This window comes from Nilaparvata lugens, chromosome 1, assembly GCF_014356525.2.
Source record: "Nilaparvata lugens isolate BPH chromosome 1, ASM1435652v1, whole genome shotgun sequence".
Taxonomy (NCBI): Eukaryota; Metazoa; Arthropoda; class Insecta; order Hemiptera; family Delphacidae; genus Nilaparvata; species Nilaparvata lugens.
This window is the reverse complement of record NC_052504.1, coordinates 63,290,930-63,311,542: the sequence shown is the minus strand read 5'-3', so window position 1 is coordinate 63,311,542 and position 20,613 is coordinate 63,290,930. Positions and strand designations below refer to the sequence as shown.

Here is a 20,613-nt window from a genome sequence, read left to right as displayed (position 1 = left end):
TAAAAATTGTGGCTCCGAGTCGTCGAGGAATGTAGATTATGGAATTATCTCTAAAACTTAGCCTTCTTGTCGCGACATAAAATGCGATAAGTTGGAAAACAGCAAGCTTTGAAATTATAACAAACTACCGATTTTGCAGTTACTATTTGGTCCAAAGGCTGTAGAAGCCACGCGACGATTGGTCAAATTGATTCCATTCGCCCAATAGGAGACCTGTTTCTAAATACAGTAGTGGGGATTCCTCAGTCGAGAGACCAGATTACGTTCCGGAGGACACTTTGCTAGGAGCACTACGAGAGTAAAGATGTAGTCACTATGTTTCGCCCTTTTTGGGCAGGTTTATAAGTTTATTTCAGTAGTTAATGTAGGAGCTAGTTTTATTTTTATTAATGTTTAAATTTACTAGTAGTGCCATGTCCTGAAAGGTTTAATTGTGTTTCTTCATCATGTACGAATAATTGTTTCTTCAAATAACCGCTAAGGTACGTAAAATAAGGTTAAAATATAATTTAGGGAATAATTTAAGTGTTATAAATTGATTGAAACTTCCATAAGAGTATTGAATTAATTAAGCCTGTTATTTTTCAAGTTAATAATATTGATTGAGAATAATCCTTTTGATTTTATTAGTGATGGAAGATAATTATAAATTTTTTTTCTACAGAAGTATAGAAAGTTTTCAGTTACGTTACATTTGAGTTATTGTTTCTGGAGATATATTATCGTAGAGTATTGCTGAAAGTCAGGAAGATAGCATTTAAATTGGAATGAAATTTTTAAGATTATGTTCATATTGAGTTTATGACATTTTATAATTTATATTTTTCAGACTCTGTTTTCTTATGTCATTAAGGCTTTCGAATGATTTAGTAAATTTTTTATGATAGAAATCTTAATAGACGAAGAAGAAAGTTTTTCTTTTCCAGGAAATTAATGTTAATGAATGTTCATTTTTAATTAAGGTTCTGAGCAGTTTTGGGCGAATGCCCGTTATTTACACTTGGATTGCGTCCTAAAGTTCATAAATAATAAATAAAATAAATGTTGGCTAGCGCACAAGTTTCCAACAATACTAGCCGAGCTACTATATGAAAAATTGTATTTGATTTCGCAATCCAAACGAAAAATATCATATAAGTTAACATCATAATTAATGAAGTATTCATTTTCTAAACGCATTATATTAATTTATTACGGATGTTTTCATAAAGGTTGCATTGTAGATTAATGACACTCTGGCAAGTAAATTGTTTTAAATCTGTTAAATTTTGAGAAGGAAATCAGAACGTCAAGATAAAATCTAAATTAAAGAACAGAATAAACTCCTGTTTTAGCTTTTGATGAATTGTAGGAAGAGTTAGAAATTAATGCTGTAATACATTTATTTACAGCGGTTCATGTGTGTCCCCAAACCAACTTCTTGTACTACCACCCCTTTGGTTCCGCAACTTTATGTAAAACCGCTTCAAGACACCCGTTCAGACGACAGGTCTAGGGACGTAAGAGGACGTCGCCGTCAAGCCAAATTCAACCGGTAAAAGCTCACCGCCAAAAACAAGGTACTGTAACCCCGACGATAAAGCAACGTACAAACCAACGAAAGTGCAGTGTAGTGAAACAAAGGTTCATTCGAGAATGTCAATAAAAAGTGGGGATTCAAAATTATTATGAAATGGGTTATATGGGTTACTATCGACGAAATTTGGGTTCAACGGGTTTTTTTCTTTCTTGAGTAATTTCATGTTGAAATTGATTGGTTATTTTATGACTGATCTTGTTTGGTTTTGTGACGTATTGCTATCTAAACGGGGATAGTAATGCGCCCCCGAATCAGATGAAGAATGTCAACAAAGTAACATGATATTGTTGTTTCTGTTGTTCGAATTTAGCTGATTTAAAAAGTTTATATTTAATAAGGCTCTATACCTCTCTTTCAATGTGACATTAAAAGGTTGTTTTTTCAAGGCATTATGCATTTTGTCTCTTGTTCTTATACAATTTACCAGGCCTGAGCTTATCCATTCTTTTAGGGGTCTATTCCTCCTTTTTAATTCTATTTGACTAGTTGATAATTTTATATAAGATAACAACTTATTTACGAAACGGTCAACTATATTATCTAAGTTAGTAGAGTTATCCAATTCTGAAATCTCATCTATCCAGGTTTCTTTTTAAAAAAAAATCTAAGAGTTTGTCAAAATTTATTTTTTCAATGAAATTAATCGAGTTATTCGATTTTTCAGATGCCTGTTTTTCTATTCTAATGTGAAAAGTTGTACAATAGTGATCAGTTATAGAAGTCTTTTGAATTACTCCTAGAATGTTTTCTTCGCTAATTTTTGCACTTCTATAAAATATATGATCGATACAGGTTTTCGTATTATTCATTACTCTTGTTGGCTTGTTAATAAGACCGTGATAAACTTGCTTGATAAACTTGAGACCGTTTATCTGCATCAAACTTATATATTCATTTGATATTCTACTGTTTTGCAATAGATCTATATTCAAGTCGCCCACCAAGATAATTTTTTCCATTCTGTTAATATCTCTCAGTTGTATATCAAGATCAGATAAGAAACCATCAATGTCAGCGGCAGGAGACCTATATACGGCAATCAAATTTATTATTGAACCATTCATTTTTAATTTTATTGTAAGAGTATCCGCTCCTTTGTTTACCCCAGTGACTTCGTTAAATTCTATATTATTCTTTATAAAAACGCATATACCATTACTGTTATTCAGTTGCCCTGGTTTGCTTATTGCAGTAAATCCATCCAAACTATAGTCAAAAAACCCATTATCACTTATCTAAGTTTCTGATAATACTATGATATCATAACTCACTTTACAATATTATGTAACATATAGACGAATTCATCAAAATTTCTTCCTATACTCCGAATATTCATATGAATAATATCAAAAAAATCATTGGATAACTCATTCTCAAACTGATTGGGGTGAAAATTTAATATATTATCAATCTCAGCCGTATTGTAACATTCTAAATCTATAAAATCATCGAAACTATAATTATTATTTGTCATATATCTTGAAAGATACCACTATTTTCCTCCGTTTCCTATGTATGTTGTTCCTGCTGCTTGTCCTCCGATCCGTCATTGTTGTCGGTTGATGTTAACTCCTTCAGTGTGTGGGTGTCGTATATCCGAATCGCTCGTGAAGCTTCATCCTTCTTGACAAATATCTTCCCATTCCTTATCCAGTTGAATTTATAGTTGTTCTTCTTTGCCTCCATCTTAGTTTCGTTGAATAGGTGTCTTGTGTGAGGTGTCAGATTTTCGTTTACAATACCGGTCCGTCTTCAAATTTTTTATCAATGTGAGTGCTCCGTAATCCATTACTGTTGTTTTGTCTCATTTCTTTTTGGTATGCTTTATAGTTTGTTATCCAATTGTCTCTGGTTTTTCTTGACGCGAAAGCAACAATAATAGGAGGCACCTTTCTCCTATCTCTGACAGGAATTATATGAGCAGCCTCAATTCCCAGATTTCCTTCATTATTTATTTTTAGGACTCTTGCCGTTTCTTCGATTATATTTTGAATAGGTCTTTTTCCAACACGAACAATTTTGTTTTCAATACTTCGTTTTCCTTTTCCAAAATAGAGTGATCCACCTTATACTTTTCAATCATTACATTATATTCATCGATTTTATTAGAGAAAAAATCCACCGAGTTATTCACAGACCTGGAAAGAGCCATGTTAATGCAGATGCACTGAGTAGATGAGTAGGAGGAGTCACAATTCAAAACTTTGATAATAAAGAGCTCCATGAGCAGCAGCAGAAGGATGAATGGTGCTGTTGTCTGTTGAGAAATGGTAATGGAATTGTCAAACATGATACAATCCTGTGAACAGGAGGCCAGAGTGAACCATTGCAGAGGAGGGTGGCAGTCCCTTCCTCTCTGAGAAAGATAGTTATGAGACTTTGTCACGAGACTCCTTGGGCTGGACATCCCGGCATTGAAAGAACCCTCCTTAGGGTTAAACAACAATACTACTGGCCTGGAATGGCAAGAGAGGTTGAACAATATGGAAGACAATGCCACAATAATTATTGCACAGTTATTGTGCTATAAGTAAAACTCCGTAAAACTCCCTGTGCCTTGAAAGTGCCCTTGGAAAAAGCCTATGAACCAACTCATCCTATGGAATTAGTGATAATGGATGTGGTTGGTCCCTTGCCAACAAGCACTCATGGAAATCGTTACTATGTGAGTTTCATAGACCACTTTACCAAGTTTTCAGAAGCCCTTCCACTACCAAACCAAACTGCTGAATAAATTGCCAAAGCCTTGGTTACACAAATCATATCCAGACATGGTGTACCAACTCGACTGATGACAGACCAAGGCAAAAACTTCTTATCAAAGCTATTTGTGGAAGTATGAAACCAGCTGGGAATAGCAAAAATTTAGACCACAGCATGCCACCCAGGAGGCAATGAGAGAATAGAGATTACATCGCACCCTCAATGAGAGCGTGGCTCACTTTGTCCAACGGGATGGTAGTGACTGGGACAACTGGTTGCCTTATGCTCTAATGGCTTATAATTCAGTTCCTCATTCTTCAACAGGGTATTCCCCATTCTTTCTATGTCGGGGTCATGAAATGGTGTTACCTGCCAATCAACCCATACTTCAAGACCTAAAGCGTTGTTCAGTAGGAGAGCATTTGAAGACATTGAAAATGAGACTGGGTGAGGCTTATCAACAAGCTGTCAAGAATTCCTCGGAAGCAGCAGATAAACGGCTTATAACCGCTAATAAAGGCAGAAAACCAAGAGAATTCAAAGCTGGAGATACAGTTTATCTGCACAATTCTGCAGTAAAGCCTGGAGAATCGAGTAGATTCCATCTCCCTTGGGTGGGACCATTTGAAGTGAGTAAGAAGATGTCTCCAGTGAACTATAATATTATGGTGATCTTGCAAAACTTGGCAGAACAAACTAGGGAGTGTGAAGGAAATCCCCTTCATGGCTTCCATGTTATTAGCATTCGTTGCCTTGGCAACCCTTCAGACTAAAAGTTTGTTATATGGTTTTACGATTAGTCATTATGTTCAAGTTTTGTAAAAGTAAAGTTCAATTCAACAGTACAATTTTTCATTTTTATTTTTAGCATTCTGAGTTCTGTACAGTAATATTGGTCACTCGATTATTTTTGTTGCTTTCCAAAATGAATAATCTGTACTTGCATCCAAAATGAATAATCTGTACTTGCATCAGCTGCCAAGTTTTGAAGGTAGTTGTTAATGGATTCCTCAGGTTTCCTTATCTCTCTTCTCAATTGTGTTTTGTTATTGAAGATATTTTTTCAGCAGGATCAAGAACTCGTTGCCATTTTCTTCTTGCCCTTCGTTTTTCTAAAACAAGTTGTCGAATCTCCAGGGGGTAATTGCATTCTTTTGTTTTCCTGGTGTATTGTCTGGTGTTTTTCCAGGCTGATTTCTGGATTTGCCACATGACATTTTTTGCTGCTTCACTCAACTGCTCAGCTGTTCTAAGTGGAATAAATTCAAGTTGATGTCACTCACCAAATCCACAGTCTGTTGTTCTTTTGACTAACATTGGTTTGTCTTCTTTCTTTGTTACTCGTTCACTAGGTGTGAGAACTACAGCTGAATGATCAGAGTCCAGGTCAATAAAATTACTGGATGTTCTCTTTGTTATGAAGAAATCTAGAAGATCTAGTTTTATTCAAATTTGTTGGTCAATAAGTAGATGTCCCTGTTGAATGGAATTCGCAGCCCAGCTCCTGGATAGCCTCTCTGAGTTCTTTTCCTTTGGTAGTTGTGAGTCCTGAACCCCAATCCTAATGCTTGGCATTAAAATCTCCACCTACTATGAATCTATCTCCAAGCTGGAGAAGAATATTTGTATAATCATTCATTTTTCTATAAATTGTAATGTGGCGAAAAATATGCAGCTCCAACAAGTATTTTCTGGTTGATGGACTCTATTCCAACTACAGGTAGCTGTATTTCATCACTTTGAATACTGAAGTCTTCATAGTGTTTAATTCTCTCCTTCAATATTACAGCACTTCCACCTCTTGCTTGATTTTGAGGATGAATAGTTTCGTAAACATTATATCCATTGATTTTGAAGTGAGTCTGCTCAGTTGAATGGGTTTCAGAGATGAGGCAAATATATATAAACATCTATATTTCGTGTCATTAGAAATATTTCTATTTCTTGTTGTCTATTATTATTGATATTATTTATTTTATTGGCATTCCAGGTAGCAATCCTAATATCGTGTTGGCTTGCAATATTCATTTTCTAGTTTTCTTCTCGATACTATTACTCTTCCCTTCCAAGCTGTCAAGTCGTCCAGAAAGAATATTTAAACTTTTTTAAAATTTCCTTCAAAACCTTATTAACATTAAATGGTTATTGTTGTTGTTTTGGTTGACTCTCCTGTTGGAGTGTGTTTGGTTACTTGGGAATAGGATATTTCTCCAGTGTACTTTTTTGAAGTGAAGTTTCTCTGTTGGGTTGTATGTGGTTCATCGATACTTCTTTTAACTATGTTGTCTTTTTCAGTTCTTCTTCTCTGAAGTTCTTTAGCGAAGAGACAGCCTCTGTAGTTAGCTGGGTAAGCTTCGTCACAATTGAAACATTTGGTGGGGTTTCTTTAGCCTTGCTACATGAAATAGTCCATTGTTTTCCAGCCCACTTCACATGTTGACAGTATGCTTGATTATGACCAAACCGCTGACAACGTTTACACTGCGGAATCATTTTATTGCTTCTAATTGAATAAATTTTCACTTTCATATGGTAAAAACGTTTAATTTCATATTTTTTGTATCTTCTGTATTCTTGAATGTTAACATGAACATTGGAAGTCTGATAATGTGTTCTTTTCCATCCTTCTTCACTTTTTTCATTTTGTTGACAGCACTGATTATTTGAAAGCCTCTTCTTAGAAGATCTTTCTTCATATCCTCTGGATTGCATGATGAATGAAGCTCTTCAGCCAAGACACGAATTGGACGAGTTTGTTTTCGAACGTGTGCCATTCACATTTAGCTTCATTCAACATCTTAGTTAAATCACTGTATTCTTGTTCAGTTTCAACATTCAATTTTAGCTGGTTGATGTTCATCATATGTTGGCATTGAAATTAAGATTTTTCGATTTAAATGCCTCTTTAATTTTAGTATACTCCTGTACATTGCTCAATATGACTGGTGGTCGCTTATTTTTCTTGACAGCCGGTTTTATTGACTCTATTGGAAGTCTTTTTGTGTCTCGTGAATCACGTATATTCCTATTCTCTTGTTTAGGAAGAATCCATGAGGTCTATGTTGCTACTATCTCTTCTTTGTTCCCAATTGGGTGGCGAATAACTATCATTTTTATTCGAAGATGAAGATTATTGTTTTGAAGTTATTGATGAAGATGATGGTAATTGGATATTCTTTGAAGTAGTCGATGATGAAAGCATATCTTTCAATTGATTAATCTCCAGACGTGCTTTCTCCAACTCCATTTCCAATTTATTCATTCGCTCTTTTTCTATACTGTGCAGACAGGTGTCTTCTTTGCACGCATTATACAAATACTGCTCAGTTGCAGTTTTCAGTTGATTGCGGTGAGCTGGTGCTGGTGCCGGCTGTTGGAGGGTCAACGCTCTTCGTAGGTGTTGTTTGAGCCATGACGTCATCCTGCTCTTCATACTAGCTGGAGAAACGCAGACAGGTTTTTGACCGTCGACATTTCCCAGCCTCCTGAAAATATGTCAAGTCAGCACTGACCTTATTCCGATTCGCGGGGCACTGAACTCTATCCGCAACAGCTACAACACTGTACACAGCAATTTACTATAGCATACACTATTTTTTCTACTTCTGCTGAAAAAACTACGTCTACTCGCTACGCGAGTGAACGCTGACTGAATAACGATTATGTCATAAGGAGGTACTAGTCTCTTTTCTCAACCACAATTCACCATATTTATCAAATCAGCAATAATTGACTAAATCTTACTGGTGCCAAACAATTGCAACGCCTATTATCATAAAAAGAATGGTACTTTGAGCAGCTTACTATTTCTCACAGCGTTTGAGTGCTGTGTTCCATAAAATCAGTCTCACGGCGTTTTCATTCACCAACAGGATTTCAATTGAATTGGTTTTCGGGCAATCAAAAGTGCACCAACCTTAATCAATTTATTTCATTTACAACTGAGTTAAATTCATCAAAATTTTGGAGAAAGACAGTTTTGGGCTACGCCCGTTGTCTTCTCTCAATCATATTGTATACTATAATGATTTTTGATTGGCAATAAATGCAATAAATAAATAACGAGATATGACTCCCGGAATTCCAATTAGTTCCTAACCTAATTGTGCTGGAAAAGAATGCCATTAGTTATTATAATTCTTCACACATTGACAGAAAGAATATGTGTGAATGCTCCCATCAGAGCCAATGTATTCTTACTGTGTCCAGAAGAGCAGAAATCTTTTGAAAAGCTTGACTGTAGACCGAAAACTATCTCTCAATACCAGACATGCTGGAAATTCACAAGTAATAAATTATTATCTCAATATCTTTCGTATTGCCTACATGGAATGGATCGAAGGTAGTTCCAGCAGACACACATCTGGCAGTCCAGTTGTAGAAGTCTTTGCCGGGAGAGTGCTCAGTGATGCCCCACCGGTGCTCGTGAGTGTTGTTGACCGAAGTGCCGTCCGAGTACACCAGCTGATCGATCACGATCGTCGTGTCAGCCACCCAATCTTCGGCCGGCTGTCTCAAAACAACACGACCAGCTAATGGGTATCTACAACAAACAATTATTCATTTATTTCATTACATACAATTATAACGTGAAAAAATTCAGTCTGTATAAAATAAGTCAAGACTTGAAGAATATTATATACGTATTGAAAATTGTTGTAGAGGAAATTTGTAGTAGCCAGTAACGCTGGATATAAGAGACAAAGTTAAACAAGTTCGCAAAGAGCGCAAAGGGTTTAAGTTGACTTACCTGAAAAGAGCTTCGACTGTTTTCATTGGAAGTTTTTGGTCTTGATCTACATGATGATATCTCACCAATAAAGAACATATCCAGGGCACTTCTGAGCCATCATCACCATTCCTACAACACAAATAGAATGAAGGTGCAAAATTTCTATTGACTCATTCCTTCAAACAGTTGTTAGGTGATCTCAGAGACCCTGAAATTGATCATATACGACCAAAAACTCTGACAGCAGATTTTACCCAGGAAGGTCACACAATATTATTATTCATTAAAAATAATCGATGACCAGAATTTTTTTCTCTGAGTTAATTAATTCATTGTAATTGTTCTTTTGAAATATATATTTTTTATTATAGACTGTTAACATTTCATTTGAAACACTGAAAAAAGTTTTACTGTACTATATAAACATCAATGAATTAGAAAATTATTAATAAATTCAATCATTTCAAAATTAACTAACGAATATTCCAAAATTTCTAAAAATCAAACGCATTGAATATGGTGAATATTTTAGAACCGAAAACCACTGAATCAAGTTTTGATTCACAAAAAGACAACTTGCTGAAAGTATTGTCTGCAATTTGTTTATTATAGAGTTTGAAAACTTGATGAAATATCGCATATCAAGACTGATGAAGAATTTTAAGACTCACTGAATATTGAGAAATATGAGAGTTATTAATCCCAGTCTGCAACTGTATTCCACGATGAGAATATATCTCTCACTTGATAGGCGTAAATTTATTTTCTCCAAGGTGAGCGTAAGTTAGCGATGTAATGCTTTTGATGAATATCTACCTGTAAATTACAAGAGACCGATGGGACACACTATATCGACCTCTTAGTGGAAGATACATATCCCATGACTTCTCTCCATCGTAGCCAATTTTACCTGACAGGTCCCCGACTGCGTATTTGTCCTGAGTTCCAGCACCTTTAATCAAGACAAAAAATCAATGTAGTTGTGATGCAAAAGTCATATAACAATAGAATAATAAACACAAAAAGTCATTTATAAGATCAAAATACAGTCATAAAAAACAATTACATTGGAAGATTAGTTGAATTTTCTCGTGTGAAATGGTTAACTAGTTAAAAGAAATTTACTAGAGACCCATTGGGTTGAAGAACTCGCTCATGAACTGTTGTATTGATTTGTAATGGTTATGATATTGAAATAAATTTATTGATTGGGTTAATTAAAAAAAAGTGAAGAATAAGGACTTCAAGGACTTCAACAATGAGACTTCAGTGATCTTGTAGCTGAATTTTGTGTGTAAATTTTTATCGTGAGAAATTCATTTTTTGTTGAAAAATATTTTTGCACATTAAGATTTTGCTAAATTGCGTCCGAGAAGACTCCAATTTTATGGAGGGTTGAGGTATTCTCACGGAACTGTATTTTCATTAGCGATGGGAAATACACGAGTATTTGGGAATATTTCAAACTTGCACTTTCTTTTCCTACGGAATTGTGCTTTGTCTCCACGTGGACCGTCGTCTCGTTGGTGGAAGGGAAACATAATTTGCGTGGAAAAGTTCAGTCCCAATTAAGCCGCGGTCGTAATAACATTAAAAATCCAGAGGTAGCCTCGGGCCTCCAGGCCTCCAAATTAACGTGTTTGTTAAATATGTTTATTGTTTGAATTTCCTAATGTGTATTATTTTCTCCGTAGAATATGTTAAAGTAGTTTGTTTATTATTTGAAGTGAATTTGTGAATGTTGAAAGTAATAATAATTTACTTTGTAAATTATAATATTGGGCGTATGAAATTCAAAAATTATAGATTCTTTTTATAATTAACCAGAAGGATTAATTATTATCTTTGTAGAAGTAAAATTACGATGTAATCGTAAAATCATATTTAAATCAGCACTGGCCTGCAGATAAGCTTGCTAAGCGAGGTTCTAGTATGCCATTCCTTGGCCCAGAACCGGGCTGTGGCATAAGTATAAAGGTGCGTACAGATATACGCGCCGCGAACATGAGCAATTCACTTTTAATCAGCTGATGTCAAGCTTTTATATCTGTATCTTACTTTTTCTGTAAAAATACAGATATAATCAGCTATAACAGATATAAAAGCTTGACATCAGCTGATTAAAAGTGAATTGCTCATGTTCGCGGCGCGTAAATCTGTACGCACCTTTACAACTGCCTTCCACACAATAAGTAAATGGTCCAGGGACTTGAACCACCAGCAATGACAGGATCACCCTGATCAAGCACTTGGCAAAAGGCTGCTGGCAGACGCAAGCCCTCGCTTCACCAGCTGGATGGTGAGTCTGAGTAGAGGTCAGGTCAAACAGGATATTGCCTTGGGCTTACAGATAAATTCAAAATTTCCATTGATAAATATTTATCCAATGGCTAAACAAAGCCATTTTTAAAAGCAATAATTTGTGTATGTTGTCTCTAATGTTGAAGATTAATATTAGTGAGAACATACTACTGTAGTGACAAGTTCAAATCAAAATGGGATTATTAATTTTAGATAGCGAGAGCCATAAAATTTTCTAGCTCATGCTAAAATCACTTAAATGACCGAGTCCTCTATTATTCATTTGGAGTAGAGAAATGAGTTAAGTCCACGCTACCTTCGTGATCAGTTAGAATTCCAGACAGTTAGCAAAATTTTACAGGCAGTTTTATAGAATGATGCAATCAAACGATACAGATTATCTGTTGTCTAAATTTAAATTAGATTAATTCATTTAATATAATTTAGAGAAGATGAATAGAATGCAAAAGCTTGTTGTTTGTCCAGTCCCATGACTCGTCTTTTAGTATTTAGAGAACTCTCTTTTACCCCCATCTGGGGCGGTTACAGATTGGAAGATTTATTCTATTATTTTGCAAGATTGAGAAGGAATAATAATTCTGAATAATACCAGCATTTCGCCATTAAAAAGCAAAAGCCTAATCCCTAACCTAACCAACCTTTAACCTTCAACTTATTTCTCACTAATCCCGAACTAGTGTACAACGGTGTAGCTTTGAGTCGAACATCGGCCTCAAGAATTTGTTGAAAACCAGAATACACCCACAGTATCCCTGCTTGTCGTAGGAGGCGTTTTAAAGGGACCCCTAATCCAAAGCCCTTCTTCCAAACCCTTTCTTCTCCTTCTTATTATGATATGCTTTGGCATTTTTCATTTCTAGAATGACACGTTTTCCATTGACTTAGCTGTGTGTCATTCTTACTTTCTATCTGTCGGCTTGTCTCATGGCCACATTCTTAGTTCTTAGGTCAACCCAAGGTGTGATGTGAACTGTGCTGATGGGTGGTGTTTTTATATGGTGTCTCTAATATTACCTGCAGGATACCAGGCGCCCAACTATAGTATTCAGCTTTGCCTGGACTTGCGGGGCTCTGTCTGGGTAGACTCTACTTCCCTAGCTGTTCGTGGGAACCACATGAACAACAACAAAAAAAGAACAAACTAAACCCCAAGGAAACTCTAGAAGTTACCTTGCCTTCAAACCCATCGGGATTTGCCCCATCAGGGCAGGTTCCTAAATCTGAAATGGGTGCTTCAGGAACACAGGAGGTCCGTTGCACTCTTATGTAGAGGTTTATCAACATTGAGAAAGCTTCTACTGATCACGACATGGATGACGTAAGCTCAACCGCACCATCCCACCCAACTGAAGAGGGAGGGTGAGGTTCTCAGAAGTCCAGAAAAGCGAGAATCCATAGGAATGCCTGGGGATGCAATAGAGCAACCAAGCAGTTTGCGGGTGGAGAGACCAAACCTCACCACTGCTCAAAGAAGGGCGGCCCATTCAAGCAAGCAAAACTTCTTGAGAGAGGTTTTGACCCTGTAAAGTTTCGGGGGGGGGGAAGCAAAAAGAAAAACCCAGAGACCAAAGATGGGTTAACCTCCAGGCACAAATGTGGGTCAAGATGCTGAATTGAGTGTGGCCAGGCGCCCTAGAGGCAATTTGGCGACCCCTCCCTCAGCGGAAGGACCTACAAAAAAAGGCCAGGAGTGGAAATCAAGTAAGTCACGAGGACCAATCAGTCTGAAGAGACTGCCAAGCATATCATACTGGATTACGAGAGACTGGGGACGGGTCACCGTCTAGGTGTCACCCCGACTACCTGACACCTGGTCATTTTGGCCATAGGCGACTACTTGTACCCTCGTATAAATATACCATTGCCATCTAGTTGTCCCCCCGACTACTTGTCACCTACTGGACCAAAGGTGCCAACTAGTCATGACCGTAAACGACAACTTGATACCTCGCACCCTCCCGTCAGGGTGTCCCCCCGATCAGTTGTCACCTCCTTAGAAAGGAGACAAGTAGACGGGGATGGGTCACGTCAACATGACACCTTACACGCTGGCGTCAAGGTGTCACCCTGACTACTTGTCAGCTACAAAGCACTAATCGGCACAGCCTCCCGCGGCGTGGGGAGGGGGGATTAAGCCATTTTTATTACTGGTTATGATGTAGAATTCTAAGCACTTTTAATTCAGTAACATTTTCCCATCAAATGCACGGTTCGGGATATTCGCCGTCTTTGCTATTTTATGGACAAATTTCTTTCTAGTTGGTTGAAACAGAATAAAATTGAATAATAAGCCGTTTTGTTGACTGAACCAGATGTAGAAACACAGCCTACTATAGATGGAAGGCCGGAACATGTTCAATATGTTAACGTGTAGTTCAGGCTGACTTTGCTTTATTTGATATGCATAGATTCATTACACCATTAGAAAAATTGTATTTTGTAGAATCATTTGTATTATTATATATTGTGAAATCATTTGCATTAATTGTTAGTAGGGATAGTAAGTATTTGATTTATGTCAATAATGTGATTATAAACCCACAGAGATATGTAAACATAGATTAAACTATTGCTATTGGATATCAATTCTTCTGTGATTTTTTGTATACTATTATGCCTAGATATAATTGAGTTAATGGATAAAGTTGAATGAATTATCATTATTCCAGCAATTTATTCATTCAATAATAATTCATTATTAATATGAATTATCACTTCTCTTTATAAGGCTACTTTGAAATTATTAAAACATGATATAAATCTTCAATACCGTACTCTTTGTATTTTTTTCTTCCAAAACACGACTAGTTCCAACTCATCTGAAGCCATTTTTCCTAAATAAAAAAAGATGAGTTGAAACAAGTCTTGTTTTAAAAGAAAAAAGAATAATAAAGGGTAGGGTGTGATGTGTTTTAATATAAATTGATGGATATTATTACGAACAAAAACTAAATGGTAGTAGAATATATTCCCTTTGATAGATATTATTGAACTATCGATTATCATCATGGTTTATAGATAGTTATAGATGCACAAAAAGCGAATGCATTAAATTCAGAAGTTTCTTAAAAAGAAGACAATATTCGACTTTTTATTTTACATTATTTTACACATTTTTATTTTACATTATTTTAGAAGGTACTATTCAATACTTTCATCTATTAATGAAATACATTTGATCGTTAAAATTGCTCGTAGGAAATACAGACACAGAAAGTAATGACAGTGAAATATATTGCCAAGCAAGACATTATACTTGAAACTCCTAGAGCTAAAGTTAAAATTAGTCTATCAGTTAATATTATATATTTTTTACTATCATTGAATTGAATTTCTCAGTATTGGTATTTGATAAAGAGCGTAAAGCTGGTAGTTAATCGGGAGTCTACCCAAGTGAATTCACGTTTCTCAGCCTGAAGCTGAGCTTGACTGCGACGTTGCCAAGTTGTGCTCTTCAGCCTTTATCTAAAGTAAGCCATGGTAGAACACAATTCTAAACACTTTTGTTCAGTTATATATTATGAGGATAAAAAATTATTTATATACACTTGCGCTCAGATGGCAATCAGAACATACATAAGAAGGCCAATGAGAAATTTGGAATCTTAATGCCTTTTCATATAAAATTTGTGGAGAATCATCTGATTGCCACCTGTGATGTTTTCAACTGGCATAGTTTGTTTATCACTTGTAACAGTTTATTTCAAATTTGATCCAGAGTTCAATTTTGTCATTCCAACATTAAAAATCTTTCATCATTCATTTAGTTTCGTTTAATGAATTTCAACATGGGAAATCAACAAATTAAATTCCTATAAACTTGACAGTTTGGCTTCATTTTCAAACTTTCAAATGAAGAACCAGCCGAAATGGTGATTTCTTGTGGTGTGGAATCGAGGTGATAGGTTGTCGTGACCGTACGTGTCGTGACGACTACCTGTACACTCGTAAAAATATACCATTGCCATCAAGTTGTCACCCCGACTACTTGTCACCTACTGGACCGAAGGTGCCAACTAGTCATGACCGTAGACGACACCTTGACACCTCGCGACTAGTTATCACCTCCTTAGGAGACAAGTAGACGGGGATGACTCACGTCAACTTGTCCCCTAACAACCGGTTTTAAAAGGGGACAGGTTGACGGGGTGTAAAGTAGTCGGGGTGGCACCTAGTCGCGTTCCCACTGGGGACAAGCAGAAGGGCTCTGTTTGGCTGCAAGCAACCAGGTTATGAATGGGATTTTAGTATAGGGGAAAACTCCTGGATCTTGTAAAGGACACATGTGTTGGTTTGCCCAACTAACGTACAAGGGACACACAATAAGCTCCGGTTGACGTGTGAGGTTCTTTGAACCTTTGGATTCTTGAATCCAAACATAACATCCTTCCGTAATGTCCTTCAAACATAACATAACGGAGTAGCTGACTGTGTAATCAGTCGAAACTTGATTCCGTGAAAACTTGAATACGTACTGATTCGCTCATCTTCCGATTTCTTTCAGCATCTTAAGGACTGGTCAGAATAAGTACCTACTCCCGTACGGTACTGTAATTTGTGCTCAAATCTCACTGCACTTGAAAGGTCTTCATGAAAACACTAAAACTGGATTTTCAGTATCTACAGATGAACTTGCTTGAATTTGCTAACCTGAAGGTAGCGCTTCGGCTCCAACGGGAAGGTTAGAAGGGTTGTAAACATCTCCGATGCCATCACACGGCGCCAGTTTCTTCAATCTGGCAACCGATGGAATTGCGGGCAGTGAGTGTATCCTGAATCCACCAATCGTTTCCTTTGAACTGCCAGTCCATGACCATTGCAAAGATATGCTGGTGGGAGTGAAAGGGGACGATTGCTCCATTTTAACATGTCCTTTCAGTCCATTAGATTGTATAAGTGATCTAGAACAAATGATCCATCAACTACATAGAAGAGTAAGATGCATATAAGAATGCACAGTTAAGAATTCAAAGGTTATTCTATTGAGAAAGATGTACTAGACATGAAGAGAGAGATAACGAGATTTGATGTGATGTGAGGAATTTCGAGATTTGATGTGATGTGAGGAACTTAGTATTTGGTCAAATTTTTTAATATGGTTTTTTATAGAATTTTTTGTATCTATCGTCAATACATTCTATCAAATTTATTGAATAAGGTTGGTTCTGATTCTTTATCCATCAATTTTCCAAGATACAATCTAGTCTTTTATGTATTCATACAAACAGAGGTCATAGCAAAAATTTTTGATATGTCTTATTCTTAAATTAAATATTTCAAATAGTATCAATTTAACATACAGGGTGGATGAAAAGTCCGAGAACGGCTTAATATTTCATACACAAAGATAATTTGACGGTGGGTGTGATTGGGTGAAAAGTCCGAGAACGGCTTAATATCTCATACGCAAAGGTAATTTGACGGTGTGTGTGATTGGGGATCCTACTCTAATTGAAAATACTACTTTACTATGACTTCAAAAATCTGGTTCCGCCATATTGAATGCAACTTTATTTTTTTAAATAGGAAGGTGGTCATGCGATACATGATTTCGATACGAAATTTTAATAAGAAATGAATGATGAAAACCGCACATCGATATCTCAAACCGTTCAGAAGGTATTCATTCACATTATTAATCAATACCACTTATGTATTTCGGAGTTAAAGAGTCTGAAAACGAGACGCGAGAACAGGCCATGGAAAAAATCAGGGATTTATGTAATGAAATAATAAATGTGGAACTCAGAATAGATGATATAAACTTTGTTTGTTAAAAGGCTAGGCGTAAAAACAATTCTAAAGTTCGTCCTATTATGTTGTCGTTGGTCTCTGGAGTTAAATAATACAGTATTCTGGACAACTGCGGCAGGCTCAAGAATTCCAAAATTTTCGTCGCTCGGGACCTGGATAAGGAAACGAGAGAGAAACGCAGAGAACTAAATGAGGCACGAAAGCTACTAAAAGATAAGCACAATGTTAAAGTAAGAGTGAATGCTTTGGAGATCGATGGGAAGATTGTAAGCTACGAGGACGTTAAACGTGAATATATGCAATCTGATAATGAGAAATCTGATAATATAGGCGACCCATCGTTGCCGAACCAGAGAAAGAGGAAGGGAGATGCACTACAGAGGCAGTCACGGAAAGTTAATTCATCGCAATCTAGCCAAAAGTCTGAAATAACACAGTTTTTTCGTCCCTCAGCCGATAACGCCGGCGATAATAATTAACAACTGCAATCCAAATACACACAAAACAAGGCCTAGAGTAATTAGTAATAATAGTGATTCAACCCTGAGTATTGTGGCATATAATGTAGCTGGAATCATGAACAAATTGAACAATATTGAATTTATACGATTCATTAAGACCTATGATGTGTTTTTACTATTTGAAACATTTATCGAGAATGAAGACCTTTTTTTGAGATTTAAGATGATGTTCAGCGATTATGAGTTAATGTGGACTACTGCGATAAGGACAGCAAGTCGCGGTCGTGCTAGTGAAGGAACAGTTTACGGCATTAGAAAAGATAAAAAACGTAAAGAATACATCAAATTCAAAACAACCTCTGATTATAATCTCATAGAATTGTGTTTTTGCTCACGGCGTTGTTACATCGTTCCTACTTACCTGAATTGTAATGGATGGCTGGATGACTTTACAAGGCTTAGAGATTTGTTGATGAAGAGCGGCGAGTCTGAATTCATATTGATTGGTGACTTGAATGGCAGGATTGGTAACGGACAGGTCATACCAGAGGATGCGCTATCAAACTTGTCTTGTCTATTGAATTGTGATAGAAAATCAAAGGATCAAGCAATGAACACCCACGGAAGAGAATTATTAACCATGTTTGATGATTATGGCCTTGTAATTTTGAATGGTCGTACAAGTGAGGACGCTGATGGTGAGTTCACGTATATTGGACCTCAGGGCTCATCTGTGATCGACATATGCGCTGTTTCAGTAGATGCTCTCCCACTTGTCAAATCATTTGAGGTGCTTCCAGAAATATTCTCCGATCACCTGCCGATTCTTACAACAATCCTCCTGCCAGGGGCGACCAGAACATCAGATATCTGCCCAGTACCTATCCGCAGAAAGCTTAAGTGGAGGCCAAATGATAAGTTCAAGTATCAGCAAGTGCTAGCTTCAAGAATTAATAGACGTCTGCAGTGGAATAATTCTGAGGGTGATCTGAAATTCCTGCTCTCAATAATTCAAGAATTCGCTTCTGTTGATCAATCAGATGGCCACTCAAGGTGTGAAGGGAGACAGTTATGGTATGACTTTGAATGTGGAAGAAAAAGAAGAGAATCATTTCGTTTATTGAAGGTATTCAGGAGAACAAACTCGGAAACAATCAGAGCGGAGTATCTTGAGACGAATAGAGCTTTCAAACAATTATGCGTGAGGAAGAGGAAAGATTTTTGGTGCCAATTGACAGAAAAATTCAAGGGAGTAAAAGATTCTGGTCAATTCTGGAAGCTTGTACGTTGTTTTAGAAGGAAGAATTTTATTGTGGGAGTCAATATTGCATTGGAAGACTGGGTGGCACACTTCAGCCGGTTGCTTAATCCTTTAATCACGGCAGACAAAGTACTATATGCAGCACCATGCTTTGGGGATGAAATTTTGGATGCGCCGATTTCCCTTCAAGATCTCACCAATGTCCTTAGAAGAGTCAAAGAGAATAAAGCACCGGGTGAGGACCAAATAACCTATGAGTTCTTCAAGTATGCGCCGGCCGTCTTTTTGGAAAAATTGGTGAAGATATTTAATGAGCTTTTCAATTTTTCTGACATCCCAGAGAACTTCAAGGAATCCATCATATACCCAATCTTCAAAAAAGGAAACAGCAATGAGACCGCAAATTATAGAGGCATTTCGTTTGGTAATACAGTAGCAAAACTATTTGCAGGAATATTGCTGGATAAGTTGGAGAAATGGGCGTCTTCCTACAATATTTTGAGAGAGTTTCAGGCTGGCTTTCGAAAATCGTACTCAACCATTGATAACATATTCAATTTTATGAGCATTGTGAATATCAAGCTGGCAGAGAATGGGAAAAAAGTATGTGCGTTCTTTGTCGATTATTCTGCTGCTTTTGACAAAATTGATAGACATGCTCTGTTTTACAAACTCACTGAAATTGGAGTGTCACAAAAAATGTTGAATACACTGAAGAAGCTGTATGAAGGATCAACGTCAAGAGTATGGGGACAAGAGGGCCTCTCAGGAAAGTTTGAGACAGGTGCAGGTGTGAAACAGGGCTGTTTATTGAGCCCCCTACTATTCTCATTGTTTATTAATGATCTGGAGGAGTATTTAGATGGAGGGATCAGTGTGGGTGGCATTTGCATTAAACTCTTAGCTTACGCTGATGATATTGTTCTTCTGGCCCCAGATAGAGTATCAATGAGAAGGATGATAGCCAACCTGGAAACATATTGTGAGAGGTGGAATCTTCAGGTGAATCTTCAGAAGTCCGAAATCATGATATTTAGAAGAGGTGGTAGGATTAGTAGGCATGATGCTTGGAGATATAATGATGAGCCAATCAAAGTTGTTGGAAGCTATAAGTACTTAGGAGTGAATTTGTCATCTCAACTCTCATTGAGTCGGCACTTTAGGGAGAAAGCCTCTGCTGCAAAAATTTCTTTGAACTTGTTTAACGGGCTCCTAGCACAGAATAATATACAATTCAAGCAGAAACTTGATGTTTTTGAAGCTGTATCAAGATCCATTATATGCTATGGAGCACAAGTGTGGGGAGGAAGGATGGTTGATGTGGTGGAAAAAGTGCAACGGCTCTTCCTGAAAAAAGTCTTCAACCTGCCATTGTGGGCCCCTGACTATTGTTTATTCCTTGAAACTGGAGTTAGCCCACTGCTAGTCCACACTTTGAAGCTGCATCTCAAGTACGTACACCGATGTCTGAGCCTACCCGATCACAGATACCCCTACATACTAATGAAGAAGGTGATAGAGAAGAAGATCTTCATATATAACGACTGGCTGGAGCTACAAACTGTCTTCGGCATCCCTGCTTCTAGTATTCCATCGTGCAACGTGCTGGCGGTGGTGAACAGGGTCAAGGAGGGGCTCAGCGAGAGCTTCGGAAGGAGAAGGATGCGCAGCCAGAGATGTTTAATCTACCCTGAATTGGCAAACTTCACGGATTACATTCATCATCAGGGTGACTTCACGCTGGTGAAGTGGTTCCTGAAGGCTAGAACTGAGCTCATCCGACTGAACAAATACTCGTTTA

At 37.1% G+C, this 20,613-nt stretch overlaps 1 protein-coding gene across 3 annotated transcripts in view; it reads right to left on the bottom strand.

Moving 5' to 3' along the window:
- The window catches only part of LOC111053183, a 341,346-nt gene that overhangs the window by 306,895 nt on the left and 13,838 nt on the right, over positions 1–20,613 (bottom strand). For all 3 annotated transcript variants that reach the window (XM_039439163.1, XM_039439180.1, XM_039439171.1), the window contains exons 6-9: positions 15,987–16,237; positions 9,831–9,966; positions 9,033–9,143; positions 8,609–8,825 (exon numbers count right to left, since the gene is read on the bottom strand). In XM_039439163.1, the coding sequence (XP_039295097.1) occupies positions 8,609–8,825; positions 9,033–9,143; positions 9,831–9,966; positions 15,987–16,237 (715 nt within the window). The remainder of the gene's footprint in view (positions 1–8,608; positions 8,826–9,032; positions 9,144–9,830; positions 9,967–15,986; positions 16,238–20,613) is intronic.